This window comes from Choloepus didactylus, chromosome 6, assembly GCF_015220235.1.
Source record: "Choloepus didactylus isolate mChoDid1 chromosome 6, mChoDid1.pri, whole genome shotgun sequence".
Classification (NCBI taxonomy): Eukaryota; Metazoa; Chordata; class Mammalia; order Pilosa; family Megalonychidae; genus Choloepus; species Choloepus didactylus.
This window is the reverse complement of record NC_051312.1, coordinates 63,499,917-63,517,248: the sequence shown is the minus strand read 5'-3', so window position 1 is coordinate 63,517,248 and position 17,332 is coordinate 63,499,917. Positions and strand designations below refer to the sequence as shown.

The 17,332-nt window shown below is 47.9% G+C and overlaps 1 protein-coding gene and 1 pseudogene across 6 annotated transcripts in view; one reads left to right on the top strand and one right to left on the bottom strand.

Annotated features, from left to right (window-relative positions):
- Positions 1-17,332, top strand: part of OTOG (otogelin) — a 91,390-nt gene that overhangs the window by 28,825 nt on the left and 45,233 nt on the right. For all 6 annotated transcript variants that reach the window (XR_005217459.1, XM_037840299.1, XM_037840297.1 and 3 more), the window contains exons 20-28: positions 99-288; positions 2,573-2,647; positions 2,921-2,964; positions 4,442-4,595; positions 11,856-11,963; positions 14,138-14,276; positions 16,059-16,193; positions 16,453-16,599; positions 16,875-16,994. Coding sequence is in view for 5 of the 6 variants with exons in the window: in XM_037840299.1 (XP_037696227.1) it covers positions 99-288; positions 2,573-2,647; positions 2,921-2,964; positions 4,442-4,595; positions 11,856-11,963; positions 14,138-14,276; positions 16,059-16,193; positions 16,453-16,599; positions 16,875-16,994 (1,112 nt within the window). In the remaining variant the exon portion in view is untranslated. The remainder of the gene's footprint in view (positions 1-98; positions 289-2,572; positions 2,648-2,920; positions 2,965-4,441; positions 4,596-11,855; positions 11,964-14,137; positions 14,277-16,058; positions 16,194-16,452; positions 16,600-16,874; positions 16,995-17,332) is intronic.
- LOC119538867 lies at positions 15,386-15,504 on the bottom strand (annotated as a pseudogene).

The window sequence follows — 17,332 nt, the reverse complement described above, 5'->3', positions numbered from 1 at the left end:
TTCTCTGGGTCTCAGTTCTCTTCATCAGGATGAGGACCCCACCCCCACACAGTTGTGGGGACCGGGAAGACAGAGCGTGTTTCTCCTTCCTGCTGCAGCTCTGTCCTGCACGGCCACCAAGGAATACAGCCCCTGCGTGGCCCCGTGTGGACAAACCTGCCAGGACTTGGCTGGTCCTGAGGCCTGTGGTGTTAATGGTGGTGACGTCAGTGGAGAAGAGTGCCTGGAAGGCTGTGCCTGCCCACCAGACACCTATCTGGACTCCCAGGCTGACCTCTGCGTCCCCAGGTGAGTGGGCCAGCTTGACCCTTGTGTCCAGGATGAGTCTGGGATCTCCAGGGCATCTGAGCCTGGGATCCTGACTGGGCCTCTCCTGTCCCTACTTCATCTCACATTCGCAGGCCAGTCTTTGGGGGGTGGGCAGGCTCCTCCTATGTACCTCCCTTGGAGGCCGTCTCCTCAGCCCTGGCTCTTCAGGCCACCACAGCCTGGCCTCCCCACAGGACAGAATCCCCTTCACAGAGCCAAGAGCGTCTTACACTCCCCTCTCCTTCCACAAATGTTTCAATTGACCTCCTATGTTATGCCAAACACTTCTAGGCCCTGGAAGTTCAGCCATGAATGCAGCTCACATTCTAGGGTGGCAAGACAGAAAATAAACAAACAAACATACACCTAATAGTTCAGGTTTAACAAAAACTATAAAGCAAATAGAGCAAGAACAGAGCATCCTGGGGGATGGGGAGGGGTTATCATTATTTCATATGCGGTAAGCATGGAAGGAAGAAGGCTTTTTTGTTGGAGGTGATATCTGAGCAGAGACAAGAAAGAAGTGAAGGAGAAGTGTTCCAGGCAGAGGGAACAGCCCCAAGGCCAAGCTTGCAGTGTTCTCAGTGAGGTTTTGGGGCAGAGTGCAAGGAGGGGAGTTACAGGGGGTGACACCACATGACCCCAGGGGTTGGCTGGCAAGGCCCTTGATCCCCTCCAGGCCTGTTTCTCCATCTATAAAATAGTGTAGCATTTAATTGGTGGGTTTCAACTGGTGTGTTAGGGAAGGGGAGTGACCCCCTTGGAGGGTATAGGCTTTTTTGTTGGAGGTGATATCTGAGCAGAGACAAGAAAGAAGTGAAGGAGAAGTGTTCCAGGCAGAGGGAACAGCCCCAAGGCCAAGCTTGCAGTGTTCTCAGTGAGGTTTTGGGGCAGAGTGCAAGGAGGGGAGTTACAGGGGGTGACACCACATGACCCCAGGGGTTGGCTGGCAAGGCCCTTGATCCCCTCCAGGCCTGTTTCTCCATCTATAAAATAGTGTAGCATTTAATTGGTGGGTTTCAACTGGTGTGTTAGGGAAGGGGAGTGACCCCCTTGGAGGGTATATTGGAATCACTCTAAGGACTTTGGAAAACACACAGTCTTCCCCTGAGATCCAGATTTGTGTCCCTACCCCACCCCTTGGCATTGAGAATTGCCAACAAAGGGAGCCTGTCTTATGATGGGAGTGACAGATGATCCATGGGAGTGGGGGACATGGTTGTTGAGAGGCTCTGGGGTTGGGTGAGTTTGGGCATCCCTTCCAGCCTCCACTGCTCAGCTCCAAGACCTGCACATTCCCATAATCAGCAGGTGCCATGGGAGGTCTTTGCTGTCAGATGACCTTCAAAGAACTGAAAGCACAAGAATCACCACCTCATAGGATCCCTATGAGGAATGAATGAGATAATGTATGTGGAGGGCATAGCCTGGTGGCCCTGGCTGGGTGTCAGAATATCTAATATCCAGGATGGCACAGGCCCTGGCCAGTCAGAACAGATGCTGGGCATAACGACCGGGACACAGTGGCAGCTGACTGCCTGCTCCACCCCCGACACAGCGTGGGCTCAGGAAGGGGTGGTCCTGTTCCTGCCGCCTCTCCCTTTATTGGTGCTGGTGAGGTTGGCCATGGGGGTGTACAGAGACCAGTGAGGCCATCCTCCTTCAAGAGGGCCTTGAAGGTGGAGGGGGCATCTCGGTTGGGGGCAGGAAAGCACCAGCAGAGGCCTGAAGGCAGGCTCAAGCCCCAGGGCTGGCACTGTTCTGTTTCTCTCCTCCCTTGCCCTGTTCAGTATCTCCATCCATGTGTGCATTCCACCCTTTGGGAATATCTGTGAGGTCAAGAACCTGGAGCATGTGACTCCTTCAGGTCCTCTGCTCCTTGGAGTGCTTCCCTTTTCCTGGCCGACCTGACTCTGCCTTGACTCTCCTCTCCTTTCTTTGTCTTTCTCCGGAACCTCCCTCTTCCTCCCTGTTCTGAATGGAGCCTCTCCCCAGCCTCCCTGGATGACTCATGGGTCTCCCAGCCCCAGTTCTCAGCTGAGTGGATGGTCCCTGAATCTGGGACCAGCCCTGACCTCTGTCCCCGGTCCCAGCCTGAGTTTCTTGCTCCCTGGAAATGTGACACATGCCACAGTAGATGCCATTACTTCTCTCCGTGTCCTTATGGCCCTGGCTGGCTGAGGAGTGTGGCCCCTGTCCTTGGCATTCCCTACCCCAGCTCCTGGGTTTGCTCACCTTACTCTGATTCTTCTTTTTTAAATAGGAACCAGTGTTCCTGCCACTTCCAAGGAGTGGACTATCCCCCTGGAGACAGTGACATCCCATCCCTGGGCCACTGGTGAGTTCCCTTGGTAGCAGCATTATAGTCTTCTCTTTAAGTGGAAGTTGCTGATTGAAGAAAATGCAGCTGTGTAGGACTTTCCAAGAAGTGATACCCACCCTTCCTCTCTGCGCAAGGAGCCAGGGACAGTGAGTGGAGATATCTGTTTGAATCCTGTAGTGACCTGAGTGGGTCACTGGTCTCCAGGTCCTGCAGGGACTGGGGCTTCCATGTCTGGGCTCTGCAGGGACAGGGGTGGGCTAACCCAAGGGCCTCTCTCTCTCTCTGCAGCCACTGCAAAGATGGAGTCATGAGCTGTGAGAGCAGAGCCCCAGGTAAGGATAACTGGAAGGGTGGCCCTCTGGGATCCTCCCCACCCCCAATAGTGGGGCTATGGAGAAAAGAATGGGGAGCTCCAGCACAGATCAGGATGGGGAGAGCCCACCCTAAGTCTCGCTCCAAACTGACCCTGGGCCTTCTGTGTTACTTGCCCTCTTGGGAAAGACTGCATCTTGGAGGATGACATCCTAAAACCCTGTTCCAAATTCAGCCCCACCCCAGTGGCTTTCCCACCTGCTTTCTAAGGAAAGGCTGAGAACTCTGACTCCCTTGGAGATCTGTCTGGGTCATCTGAAAGTTCCTCTGTCTGAGCTGTCAGTTACCTATTGAGGCTGACTCTCTGCCCAGTCCAGCATTGGACATGGGGTCACAGAGATGGGGAGGATAGCCCTGGCCTTTGAGACTCTCCCAGGTAATAGAGACAGAGGGGTGGGGTTGCAACCGTGGTGGGTCAGCCTGTGAGGGGCTTGGAAGGGGCATAGATCACCGAGGCAGGAGCATTTGGGGAGGATCTCCTAGGGTGGAGGAAGGGGATTGTTACAGATGTGCAGGTGGCAGGGTGGTGAAGAGCAGGGCTTTCAGTCAGGCAGCCCTGGGTTCAAATGCTTCTTGGCACTCACTAGCCGTGCGGCCCTGGGGTAACTCGTGTCACCCCCCAAGCCTGTGTTTCTTCTTCTGTATCTAATCTAGATTCCCACATCTCCCTACCCTCCACCCATTTATGTACATTTCTGAAAGTATTTGTTCCTTTCGCTGCTTCTGGTTTTGGATTTCTGCCCCTTTTGAACTTCATCTCACCTCCTGTGGCTATTCCCTTCTCTCTGCTCCACCCTAGCCCGGACATGGAACTCAGCAAACTTTTCTTCATTTCCCCCAAAACAAATCACTCACACAAGATAGGAGTGTGCACAGCAGACTTTACCGAAGGCTTGGGGAAATGGAGGGGGCATATTTCACAGAAATGTAGGCAATTTGAAATTGACTCTTCCTGTCATTAAAAGTCCTCTGGCTGCCCAGCCACGCTGCTTGGCCATCCTCTTTCTGGCTCCTCTCCTGGTCCCTCTGGGGCATTTCCTCTCACCTTATTATGCCTTTGAAAGCAGAAGTGGCTTCTCTACATTATATAGGAAAACAGGGATACTGTTACCTCCCAGAGTTGTGGGATTAAATAGATGATGTGGGTGAGGTGTCCAGGCACCACATGCTGCAGAGGACACGTGCAGTGACTGGTCCTAGTGGTGGTGGTTGTCATGCCCTGTGACAGCTCACATCCCCCCTCCCTGGGGACTGTTGAATCCCAGGAACAGCCGGGGCCTGTGGAGTCATCTGAGCCCCATCTTCCCGTTCCAGATGCTGGGTCCCTAAGTTTCCCTTCCTATCCCTGCATCCCAGGTGCCCACCCCCAGGCCCAGTGCACCATGCATCCTGTTGAGTGTCCAGGCTCTCCACAGCACCCATTTTCTTCTCTTCCAGCTGCTGCTTGCCCAGCAGGCCAAGTCTTTGTGAACTGCAGCAACCTGCACACCCACCCCGAGCTGAGCAGGGAGAAGACATGTGAACAGCAGTTGCTGAACCTGAGTGTGCCAGCCCGAGGCCCTTGCCTCTCTGGCTGTGCCTGCCCACAGGGGTATGTGTACCCATGTTGGCATGGTGTCCCACTCCTGAGGGCTGGAGGAGCCAGGGAATCTGGGATTGGGGGCAGGGAAAACCTAGCACAGCCTTGCGGGCAGTAGTAACCCAGAACCAGCAAGGAAAGAGCAGGGCCTTGGTAATCCCACCTTCCTGGATTCTACCTGGCTGTGCTTCTTAAAACTGTGTGAGGCTCAGTTTTCTCGTCTATAAAATGGGGATAATATTAATGTCTACCACCTCAATAAGTTGTTGTGAGGATTAAATGAGGAATCAAAGTGACAACCCTGAGTGAGGTGTCTGGCATGCTCTAGAGGTCCAGTGGGTTGAAGAACATGAGAGAAGAAACCCATATTTCATCTCCCAACTCGTTTCCTTGCAAAGTTCTGATCAGAGCCCTAAGGTGGGGAGCTGGTGCCCCTGTAATACTCGAAAAAGAAAGTCCTCACCCAAGTAAAAAGCATCTATCCCAGGTGCCTGAAAGGCTGCCATGAAAGCTGTGTGAGGTCCTTGAGCTGTTCTGTGGTGGCTGCATGGACCCAGCTCTTCTAGTTCTCATTCTTGATTCTGGCCTTGCCCTGGGTCTGGGCTGCGAACACAGTTGGGTGCATCACCCCATGACTGGCCAGTGCTGGCACATGCCCTTCAGCCATGCAGAGATCAGTGGTCCTCTGGGAGTTCTGGCCCAGTCCTGACAGCCAAGGATGTGAGAGGAGTAGTCAGGACTTCCAAGGACAGAAGGGGAGGGGACACCAGTTGGAGCTTTACTGTTTATAAAACACTTTGATATTGTTTCCTGCAATCTCAGGGCAATTACGGAAGAGAGGAAGGCGTGGATCATTATTGCCATTTTGCAGAGGAAGAAACTGAGGCCAGGGGCTGGGTGAAAGGAAGTGGCCTGCCCAAGGAGCTCAAACCCACATGTCCCAACGCTAAACCCTGCCCCTCACTGAGAGCATGCCAGCTCCGGGGGGGCCCAGGGTCCAGTTCCCTACACAGACTTCATAATGAGGGTTATGATGCTGCCCCTCCCAGGCAAAGGCACCCACAAGAGATTCACATGTGTCTTGAGAAGCCAGGGGACACCAGGCCCCACTCTATGGGTAAAGTGGGAAGAGGTTTCTAACCACCTGTTGCCACAAAGTGCTCTTTGTGACCTGAGGCCTCTGGTAGCACTGTCCTTGTGTGCAAAAGCCTGAGGTGAGGGAAAGCCAGGGCCTCTGGGGTCAGGAAATGAGGAGGGTCACTTGCTGCCAGGCGTGGTGGCAAGGCCTCAGAGGCACAGTGGAAGGAGCATTGAAACAGGGGAGCAGGGGCCGGGCTCTGGGCTTGACTCTGCCAGAACTCACCCAGTGGCCTCTCTGAGCCTAAGTAAGCATCCTCATTGATAAAGTTGGGGTTGGTATCTCCCTCCCAGAGTGATTAGAGGAAATGAAGGAGTCAGTAAGATCACGCACCTGAAAGCACTTTGTAATTTCTAAGGCTGTACTTCTCAAACGTTAGTGTGCATGTGAATCACCTGGGGACCCTATTGAACAGCATCTCCTGTTCAGGGGCTCTGGGCTGGGGCCTGAGAGTCTGCATTTCTAACCGGCTCCCAGGAGATGCTGAGACTGCTGGTCTGGGGGCCACAGTTGAGGGGCAGACTTCTAAGGCACTTTCCAAACATTGGGGATTAATGTAACTCAGACAATCTCAAAGCCTGACTGGGGCCCCCCTTTTAGACCCTGTACTCCAAATTATAGGATAGATGTGAAGATTTTTAAGTGGCAGATGACCTTTGACAAGTTATGTGACCATTTGGGCATCCCTTTCTTAACTATAAGGCCCTGCTGACTGCAGGTCTGGTCCGAGCAGGGCAGTTCCTATCTTCCTCTTCTATGGTCCTGGCCTTTCCAAGTTCACCCCAGCTCCTGGCACTGTGCCAAGAGCATCTGCAGCCCAGGGTGGGGTTGGGGTCCACAAGGTCATGTCTCCAGCTCAGTCACCTTAATATGTGTCACTAGCTATGTGACATTGGACAAATCACTTAATATATCTGCATCTCAGTTTCCTCGTCTGTGAATTGATGATTGTAACACCACTTTGCATGGTTCTTGTGAGGTTTAAATGAGAAAATGGATGCAATATCCCTGGCACTGCATAATAAGTGCTCAGTAAATATTCATTCCCTTCCCTTCTCTTAGGGTGGAGTCCCCAACACCTCTTGGGGCCTTTTTGCTAATGGCCATGTGCTGTATCAAATGCCCTATGGGGAGCTTACACGCTTTTCAAAGAGGCTTGTCAAAGGGAAATTAGAGCAGTTTCAATTTGTAAAGGAAGGGCAGGTGTTTCCTACTATCCTGAAATGTCCTCTTCCTTAGATAGGGCTCCCAAAGATGCCCAAGTACAGTCCTTAACAGCCCCTGCCTGGGGCCCTCTGGACCTGCAGGACACCTCTGGGCCCCCTGGTCACCATGCATCAAAGGACCCTCAGTCTCTCTAGGGGTCTGGGGCTGTCTGTACTGCTCCAAATTTCCTTGCATCTAGATGCTAAGCCCAGGGCCCTGGGGCCACCAGGCAGTGTGGTGCAGTGGTTATGGTCTCTGGAGCCAGGCAGGCTTGAAACCTGGTTCTACCATTTACTGGGCAAGTTAGTCAACTTCTCAAAGTCTCACTTTCTCATCTGTAAAATGGTACAGAGGAAGCACTCCGTGTGTCCTCCCTCACATGGACCCATGCGTTTGCAAATGCTCTCCTGAGGGTCCCCTGGAATGAGAGCGTCCCCTAAAAGATAAGGAGAGGGGTGAGGCACAGATGAGGGCACCTTGAGGGCAGAGGCCAAAGCTCTGAGTCTTTGCATGCTCTTCCCTGTGGTGGGGACACAGCAAGGACTCAGAGATGCAGGCAGGTCTTCAAATGACAAGGAGAGAGCTGTGGATGGTGGGTGGCAGGGAAGGCCCTTCAGGAAGTGGCTAGAAACAGGATCTGGGTGAGAGACAGTGATCCAGCCTGTCATCAGTGTTTGTAGCAGAGGAGTTGCAAAGAACTAATATTTATTGTGTATCTACTAGGTTCTAGGCAGTGGGCCCAGGCCTGTAACTGAATTCTCATAATGACCTTGGGAGGAAGGTGTCCTTATCCCTTTCACTCACAGACAAAAACCCAGAGGCTTGGAAGGATTAAGTGGTTCTGGATCAAAAAACGTAATGGGTTAAATGCATGCTTTTTTCCTCTGCTTCCTCCCACAACCACAGTGAAATGTTGGTATAAAGTAAAAGGCACAAATCCCCAGGGACAAAGAGAATGGGTGGAGGTGACAGTAGCACCAGACAGGTTGAAGGAGTTTTTGTAGAAAGAACATGGGTGGCTGTGTTGTAATGGACCTTATGGAGCAGAGGTTGACAGCTGATGCCTGGGGGTGGGGAGGCCAAGGAGTAACAATTGGCATCATGTTGAGAGTCTTAAAGAACCTCAGGAATGGGAGAGCAGGCAGAGGAGTGGGGGGTTCGGGAAGGAGGTCTGTGTGAGATCTACCCTACTCCCATCCAGCAGGAGAAAGGCAGTAAAAAGCTCTAGAGAAGTCAGACAGACTTCTCTCCTGGGGACCTCAGCAGGGGTGAGATGCACCTTGAAACAGGGAGATGAGGTGGAACCCTTCTGGGACCTGACCCTCTTCCCCAGCTTGGTTCCCAGGAGGGTGGCAGCAGGCTTTTGCCTCCCCAGGCTGGAGATAAAAGAGGATTCTTCTCTTGAAATTGGCTGGGCCAAGAGAAAAAAACAAAACAAAACAGAAACTGACACTTGGGGGTTCCCCAACAGGATAGCTGGTTCCCCTTACATCTGGAGTCTCCAGTCCTTTTAACGATTTTCTTTTAATTTTTTAAAACAAAGGTATAATTTGTATATAGTAAAATGCACAGACGCTAAGAATACAGTTTGCTAAGCTTTCACAAATTTATATGCTCTTGTAACCCACACTCCTTTCAAGCTTGAACATTTTGATCACCTCAAAAAGTTCCCTCAAGACCTTTCTCAGTCTCCCTCCCCACCTCTCCCCCAGGCAACCACTGCTCTGATTCCCTTTAGTATAAATTAAGTTTGCCTGTTCTTGATGTACATATAAATAGAGTTATAAAGTATATAATCTTTCGTGCCTGGCTTTTTATGCTTAGTACAGTGTTTTTGAGATTGATCCAAGTTGTTGCATTTATTGGTAGTTTGCCCTTTTTATTGCTCAGTAGTATGCCATTGTATGACTATGCAGTAATTATTTATCCATTCAAATGTCGATGGAAATTTGGGTTGTTTCCAGCTTTGGGCTATCTTGCATAAGGCCGTTATACGTTTTTTTAAGATGGGCACTTAAGGATGAAATTGCTCAGTTATAGGGTAGATGTATGTTTAACTACGTAAGAAACTGCCAAACTGTTTTCCAAAGTAGTTGTACAATATTACATTCTTCCTTTATGAGAGTTCTGATTGCGCCACATCCTCACCCACACTTGGTGCTTTGAGTTTTTTTATTTTCATTATTCTTTGGGGTGCGTAGCCATCTCGCTATGTTTTTCTATATTTAATTATAGAAGTTGTAGGCTTACAAAAAAATCATGTAAAAAATACCGCATTCCCACATACCACCCCCATTGTTGACACTGCATTCATGTGGTACCTCTGTTACAATTGGTGAAGGATATTAAAATTGTACTATTAACTGTAGTCCATAGTTTATATTTGATGTGTTTTTCCCGTATACCACCCTATTATTAATATCTTGCATTAGTTTGGTACATTTCTTTTAATTCATGAAAGAACATTTTCGTAGTTGTACTATTAACTGTAGTCCATCATTTACAATACAGTCCTATGTTTTTCTTTTAATTTTTATTCTATTAACCCACATATGACCTAAAATTTCTTCCTTTTAATCACATTCACATATGTAATTCATTACCGTTAATTACACTCACAATATTGTGCTACCATCACCAGCATCCACTTCCAAAACTTTGCAATCAACCTAATAGAAATTCTGAACAAATTAAGCATTAACTCCCCATTCTCCACCCCCAGCCCAGCCCCTGATAACCTATATTCTAGATTCTGACTCTGTGAGCTTGCTTATTCTAATTATTTAATATCAAGAGATTATATGACACTTGTACTTTTGTTCTGGCTTACTTCACTCAGCATAATGTCCTTAGGGCTCATCCATGTTGTTGCATGCAAGGAGGACTTTGTTCCTTTTTACAGCTGAATAATATTCCATCGTATGTATACACCGCATTTTGTTTATCCGCTCATCAGTTGATGAACATTTGGGTTGCTTCTGTATTTTGGCAACTGTGAATAATGCTGCTATCAACATTGGTGTGCAAATATCTGTACAAGTCCCTACTTTCCATTCTTTTGGGTGTATACCTAATAGAGGCATTGCTGGATCCGATGGTATTCTATACTTAACTTTCAGAGGAAATGCCAAACTGTCTTCCATAGTGACTGTACTATTTAACATTCTCACCCGCAATGAATGAGTGTTCCTATTTCTCCACATCCTCTCCAACACTTGTAATTTTATGTTTTTTTTTTTAACAATAGCCATTCTAGTGGGTATGAAATGGTATCTCATTGTGGTTTTCATTTGTATTACTCTGATAGCTAGTGATGTTGAGCATCTTTTCATGTGCTTTTTTTAGCCATTTGTATTTGGAGAAATGTCTATTCAGGCCTTTTGCCCATTTTATAATTGGGTTGTTTGTCTTTTTTAGGTTTTAGGATTTCTTTATGCATTCTGGATTTTAAACCCTTATTGGATGGGTGGTTTCCAAATATTTTCTCTTGTTGAAAAGGCTGTCTTTTCGCTTTCATGATAAAGTCTTTCCATGCACAAAAATTTTTAATTTTGAGGTGGTCTCATTTATCTGTTTTTTCTTTTGTTGCCTTTGCTTTTGGTGTAAAGTCTAAGAAACCATTGCCTAAAATCCTGAAGAGGCTTCCCTATATTTCTTCTAGGAGTTTAATAGTCCTGGTTCCTATATTTAGGTCTTTGATCCATTTTGAGTTAATTTTTGTATATATCATGTGAGGCAGGGGTCCTCTTTCTTTCTTTTGCATTTGGATACCCATTCTCCCAGCACCATTTGTTGAAGAGACGGTTCTTTCCCAATTGAGTGGACTTGGCAGCCTTGTCAAAAATCAGTTGGTCGTAGATGTGAGGGTTTATTTTCTGAACTCTCAATTCAATTCCATTGGCCTATGTTCTGGTTTGCTAATGCTGCTATTATGCAAAATACCAGAAATGGATTGGCTTTTTATAAGGGGGGTTTATTTGGTTACAAAGTTCAGTCTTAAGGCCATAAAGTTTCCAAGGTAGGGCATCAACATTAGGGTACCTTTGCTGGAGAAAGGCCATTGGCATCTGGAAAACCTCTGTTAGCTGGGAAGGCACGTGGCTGGTGTCTACTTGCTCCCAGGTTGCGTTTCAAAATGGCGTTCTCCAAAATGTCTCTAGGCTTAGCTTCTCGGGGCAAACTCTGGGATAGTATCACCAAAGCATCAGCAAAAGTCTGCTTTCCAGGCATAAAATCTGGATATGGAGAAGGATTATCAAAGGGTTCTTTTCAGTATAGTATCTGTAGCATTCTTTTTCTGCCTATTTAAACAATGTACATATATTACTTTGATAAAATAAAATAGAAGCTTAAAAAATTTGTCCTACACAGATCCTGGATTTGAACCAAAATTGCTTATTGCCAAAGTCTGTGTTTTCACCCCTGCCCCAGACTTTACTCCACTGATGCCTGGATCTGGCCCGGAGCTGTGACTGAGAACCGCAGTACATGACCTGAGATGTCACTGGCTCTTGCCTGGGAATGGGTCAGATTTCATGGAAACCAGACTGGAAGGTGGGAGCACTGCAGCTTTTAGACCTGTGGTCCTAGTGCCCCATGAACAACCTGAACGGGATGATCATGGCCCATGTGCATGGTCTCTGTATTAGTATACAGCTGGTATTAGCATCCAGACTGGCCAGGAGGAATGTGGCTGGTAAAGCTGAGCCCTACTTTCTGACAGATGGCAGAGACTTCCCAGTATGTGTCTGGTTTTTCCAGTTACAGAATTGCCTGTGGACCTCATTGAGCAGCAACAGGATGGGCAGTGGTAACTGGTCACTTTCATCCGAGAGCCACCTCAGGGCATCCAGGTGGATGTGGGGTTCTCTCCAGATGGCAACATGGGGAGGGTGCCCTCTTTCTGTCTGCTTGCTGTGTCCCTGCAGCCTTCTCAGACATGGGGATGCATGTTTCCTGCCAGAGGAGTGCCCATGCACTTGGAAGGGCAAGGAGTATTTTCCTGGGGACCAGGTCATGTCTCCTTGCGATACCTGGTAAGTGAGTGCCCATCCAGGCTCTGCTTTTTGCTGGGTATTGGGATGGATATGGGTTGCAAGATCCCAAGTAGAGTTTAGCATTCCCCTTCCACCATGTTCATATTCATGTTGTGTGTTTGTGTGTTGTGCAGGATTCTGCATACACATATGTGTGCATATAAAGGAATATTTTGGGTTTTTTGTGAGTATTTATATGAATTTAAGTTTGTTCAGACATGTATGTGAATGGGTGTAATCCATATTTGTAACCATGACCTTGTGCTGCATATTTATGTGGCATGTAAGTGTGGGCACAAGTCTAAAATGCATGTGACAGTGTAAGCATCTATATATGAAAATGCATGCACATGTATGTATGTGTATATGACTAAGTAGCCATTCATAAAGCTGAGTATGTTAGTGAATAAATATAATCATGAATTTGTATATGTATAGAGATATGTTTGCATATATTTGTGTGCATGTGCATTCATTTAGTATGTGTGAATACGTATATGCAAAATGTGTAAATGTGTGCATGCATTGGGTATACATATTTGTATTCACATGTGAGTATGTATCTGTGTATAAGTGAGCATTTGTGTTTGCTTATGAATGTGCACATGCCTGTAGATATGAAAGTTAAGTGACCTATTAGCACCATTTGACACAGTTTATCACCTGTTGATCTCTTCCTCCTCCTTGAGCCCTTTCTTCATGTGGCTTCTGGAATGCCACATTCTCTTGGTTTTCCTCCTTCTTCCTTGGTTGCTCCTTCTCAGCTTCTTTGCTGGTTCCCCCTCTTCTCCAGCCTCTTAATGTTGAGTTCCTCGAGGGACCTCTTTTATTGTGAACTCATCTAGTCTTATGTCTACGAGGCCCATCCATGTGCAGATAGCTCCCAAATCTCTACCTCTTTTCCAGACCTCTGAACTCCAGAATCACCTATCCAACTGCCATATGTCATCTCCATGTGTTTGTCTAATGGACGTCTTAAACCCTTAAACTCAACATGTCCAACACTGAACACCTCCTCTTTCCCCTCAAAACTGCTTCTCCCCCAGCCTTCATCTGGGTTGATGAAGATCTCATTCTTCTGGTTGCTCAGGCCAAAAAAACTTGGAGCCATTCTTCTTGAGTGCTGTCTCTCACTGCCCATATCCAAGCTGTCTGCAAATCCTTCTGGTTCTACCAGTCTACTACTTCTCATCCCGTCCACCGCTATTGCCCTGTCCTGAGCCACCATCATCTCTTCCTTGATGTGTTGCAGTAGCCCCCCCACCTGGCCTCCTTGCTTCCACCTTTGGCCTCCTTCAGTGTTGACTCGGTGCAGCGGCCAGAGTGAAACATTAATCAGATCATCACTTCCCATATTGAGTCCTCTATGGCACTCTCTCACTCCAAGAAAAAGCCAGCATTCTTACGATAGTCTTCTTGGACCTATGTGATTTGGTCCTCCATTACCTCTCTGAATTCCTCTTCTATTATTCTTGCCCCTGTGCTCTCCATTCTAGCCATATTGTCTTCCTTGATGTTCCCAGGGTTGTACCCTCTGCCCAGAACACTCTTCTCCAGGTGTCCATATAACTAACTTCCTCATCTCTTTTAAGTCTCTGCTCATAGTCCCTCCTGACCTCTCTACATAAAGTTGCAACCCATCCCCATGCACATTCCCAACCTCCTTTATCTTGCTCCTTTTTCCTCCATAGCACTCATTGCCTTCTAACACATTATATTACTTAGTTATTATTTTTATTACTTAAAGTATATCTTCCCCCTCTGGAATATAAGCTTCACAACGACCAAGGTTTTTGCTGTTTTATTTGCTGATGTATCTCAGAGTCTTAAAATAATGCCTGGAATGTGATAGATATCTGATATTTGTTGAATGACTGCATGAATGAATGGAGTGTTAAAGAGAGTGTGGACTTCGGAGTCAAACAGATCTGTATTAAATCTGAGCTCCATTATTTACTGGCTATGTCCCTTACTTCTCTGAGCCCCACTTTCTCCCACATAAAATGGGCATAACAATCTTGTCCTCTAGGTTTCTGTTGGGGGGTGGTGATATTTGTTGACTCCTCTAGCCCAGGGGCACAGAGTGGGCTTTCAATAGGCAATGACTCTGTCATTGGTATTAGAGGTGTGGGTTGGGGGTGCCTGGAGAGCTGTTCTGGGCATGTGTGTTACAGCGTGTGCCAGCAGGGCTCGTTCCAGTGCACTCTCCAACCCTGTGCCTCCACCTGCACTGCATATGGCGATCGACATTACCGCACATTTGATGGGCTCCCGTTTGACTTCGTGGGAGCATGCAAAGTGCACCTTGTCAAGGTGAGTTCCCAGATGTGTCTGCCCAGCTGGCTCTCATCATCTGCTGTGGGGGCCCAGAGCAGCTGAGGCCAAGGACCTGTCAGGGCATGTCAGTGCCCTGGCCCCAGTTGGAAGCTTAATTGTGGAGGGTGGAGAAGACTCCACGTCCTGGGCTGAGGCGTCTGAAGACTGACATAAGTGCTGAGGAATAGGCTCAGGGCTCGACAGAATCCACCCATCATCACATAACCCACTGCCTGTCCACTTGCCATTATAGTCTATGGGGTCCCAAGGGCTCTTCTGTCTGTAATAATAAGAGCTAATGCTTTCTGAGCTTTTATTATGTGCCTGGCAGATTTGTGGATTATTCAGCTTAGTCTAACAATAACCCTACAAGGTAGGGTTTAGTGACCCCGTGTTACAGTTGTGGCAACTAGGACTTAGGGAAGTTAAGTATTTTGCTAAAGGTCATGCTGCTGGTAAGTGGCAGAGCTGGGGTCAGGTTTGAACCAGGAAATCTGACTGCAGAGTTGGTGTGTTTAAGGAGCCACATGCTAAAGCAGAGGAAGAGGGATGGTGATATGGGGGTGGCACAGTGCAGGCAGGACCCCTCCAGAAGGAGAAAAAGGGTACCAGCAAGGCAGGTGGAGAGTGCCAGAGACACACTCAGGGCTAGGGGCCTGTCCATCTCATTATATAATAGTAAGAGTAACACTGTTAATAATGATAAAAGCTTTTTATAGAATGAGTCCTAGATATGGGCAGGCACTGTACTGGGGTGTTTCACATAATTTTAATAACTCTACAAGATAGATTATTCACCCCATTTAAAATTTATTATTATTTTAATTTCACAAATAGTGCATGCTCTTCACTAACATTTAAAACAATATAGAGGTACATATAAAAACAAATATTCCCCTTCACGTCTGTTCTGTTCCTTTCCGTTGCTGAATAGCCCCAAGACTACTTTCCATGAGATAAGCACACACACACACAAACACTCATACTAACACTTTGTATAGTTTATATGAATAGGCATCAGCAACTTGCCTCTTTCACTTTAGATATACCTTGGTCATTATCATATAGTCAGCACATATAGGTCTATGATTTTTTTTTTCTTCTTAAGCCTGCAGCACGCCGTATTCCCAGATGGTCTCCCATCCAAGTACTAACCAGGCCCAACCCTGCTTAGCTTCTGAGACCAAATGAGATTGGGCATGTTCAGGGTGATATGGCTATAGACCTGTTTTTTTTTTTAAACAGCTGCATAGAATTCTACACAATGGATGTGTTCTCATTTGTTTTATTATTTCCCATTGATGGATATTTGAGTTGTTGACAATATTTAAACATTAAAATTCTGCAGTGAATACTCGTGTGAATGTATGTCTAGATTCCAAGAAGTGGAATTGCTGTGTAAAGAACTGCATACATTTAAAATGTTTTCCAGTGCTGGCAAATTGCCCTTCAAAAACACTTACACCACCATCAACAGCGTATGCAAGACAGATGCTCCTACCACCACACCCCTGCCAACACCAGTCCTTCCTATTATACATTCATTTATTCAGTGATTGATTAGATATTTTTGAAGAGTCACTACCTGCTACACTCTGCACTAGGGACCCACAAAGGCAACTGAGCTTTGGAGAACTGAAGTAAGTTGCCCAGTGTCAACAGTTAATAAGAAGTAGAAGTGGATTCAAAACCATTTCAGATCCATGTTTCTCTACCTCTGTGCCTCTCAGGAGGATTTCTTCTCTCTGACTTTATTGGACTATCTTATTTTCTCCTCAGAGCACATCAGATTTCAGCTTCTCTGTGATTGTAGAAAATGTGAACTGCTACAGCTCTGCCATCATCTGCAGGAAATTTATTTCCATCAACGTTGGGAACTCACTTCTCATCTTTGATGATGACTCAGGAAATCCTGTAAGGCCCAGTGTGGGGGCGGGACCCATAGACAGACTATTGACAGGTTACCCAGGGGGCTAGAGGTAGCAGAGGGTTAAGGGCTGATTTCCTTCCCACAGCAGTTTCTCTTGGAGCACCGAGTCAGGAGCCCAGATTGAATTCCTTAGCCAGGGTTAGGAACTCAGAGATCAATGTCAAGGCATGAGGGAGGCAGAGGAGTTGGGGCTGGACAGTGACTTGCAGCCAGGCCCAGGACTGAACTCTTCTGTCCCCCTAGAGTCCTGAGAGCTTCCTGGATGAGAAGCAGGAGGTCCACACCTGGCAGGCGGGGTTCTTCACCCTGGTACATTTCCCGCGGGAGCACATCACCCTCCTATGGGATCAGAGAACCACAGTGCACATCCAAGCTGGGCCTCAGTGGCAGGTAGGCACATGAGCTGTTGTCCTCAAGGGACCCTGTGCTCCCTTCCCAGGGCTGAGAGTATAAGCCTTGCTGAGGATCTGGGAGCACCATGCCTCCTGTACTGCCCACCCCCGCCCCCAGCTCTGTGCCCCTTCCGCTCTGAACCCTTCCCTAGCCCTCCTCAAACTGTGACCCCAGTAGGTACTTCTGGGTCCAAGACAGACTCCTGGGCTCTCAGTGACCCCCCTCTAATCCCTGGTATGCCTGTGACTGACTGGTCTCCTCTCTCCTTTCAGGGCCAGCTGGCAGGACTCTGTGGAAACTTCGACTTAAAAACCATCAATGAGATGAGGACCCCAGAGAATCTAGAGTTAACTAGCCCCCAGGAGTTTGGCAGCAGTTGGGCTGCAGTCGAGGTAAAGCCTCCCCAAGCTGGCTCACACCCCTCACCCCAAAGGGCAGTTGCCAGCATTGGGAGAATCTGACCCCCGGCCTGGGAAGAGGGATGTTAGACTGAGGGAGAACTGCTCTCTCACCCTCTGACCTGGCATCCCCAGCCCCAGCCTCTGTCCTGTGTCCTGGAGACATGTGTCATCCCATGGATGTTGGGAGATGGGAAGGAGACAAAGTCTCTGTCCTAGAAGAGAGGACCACCTAGCTAGGGAAAATGAGGCTTATTGAAGCCTGACCCCCTTACCCATCTCTGTACCCCCCAGTGCCCGGCTCTAGGTCTGGCACAGAGGAGGGTCCAAGA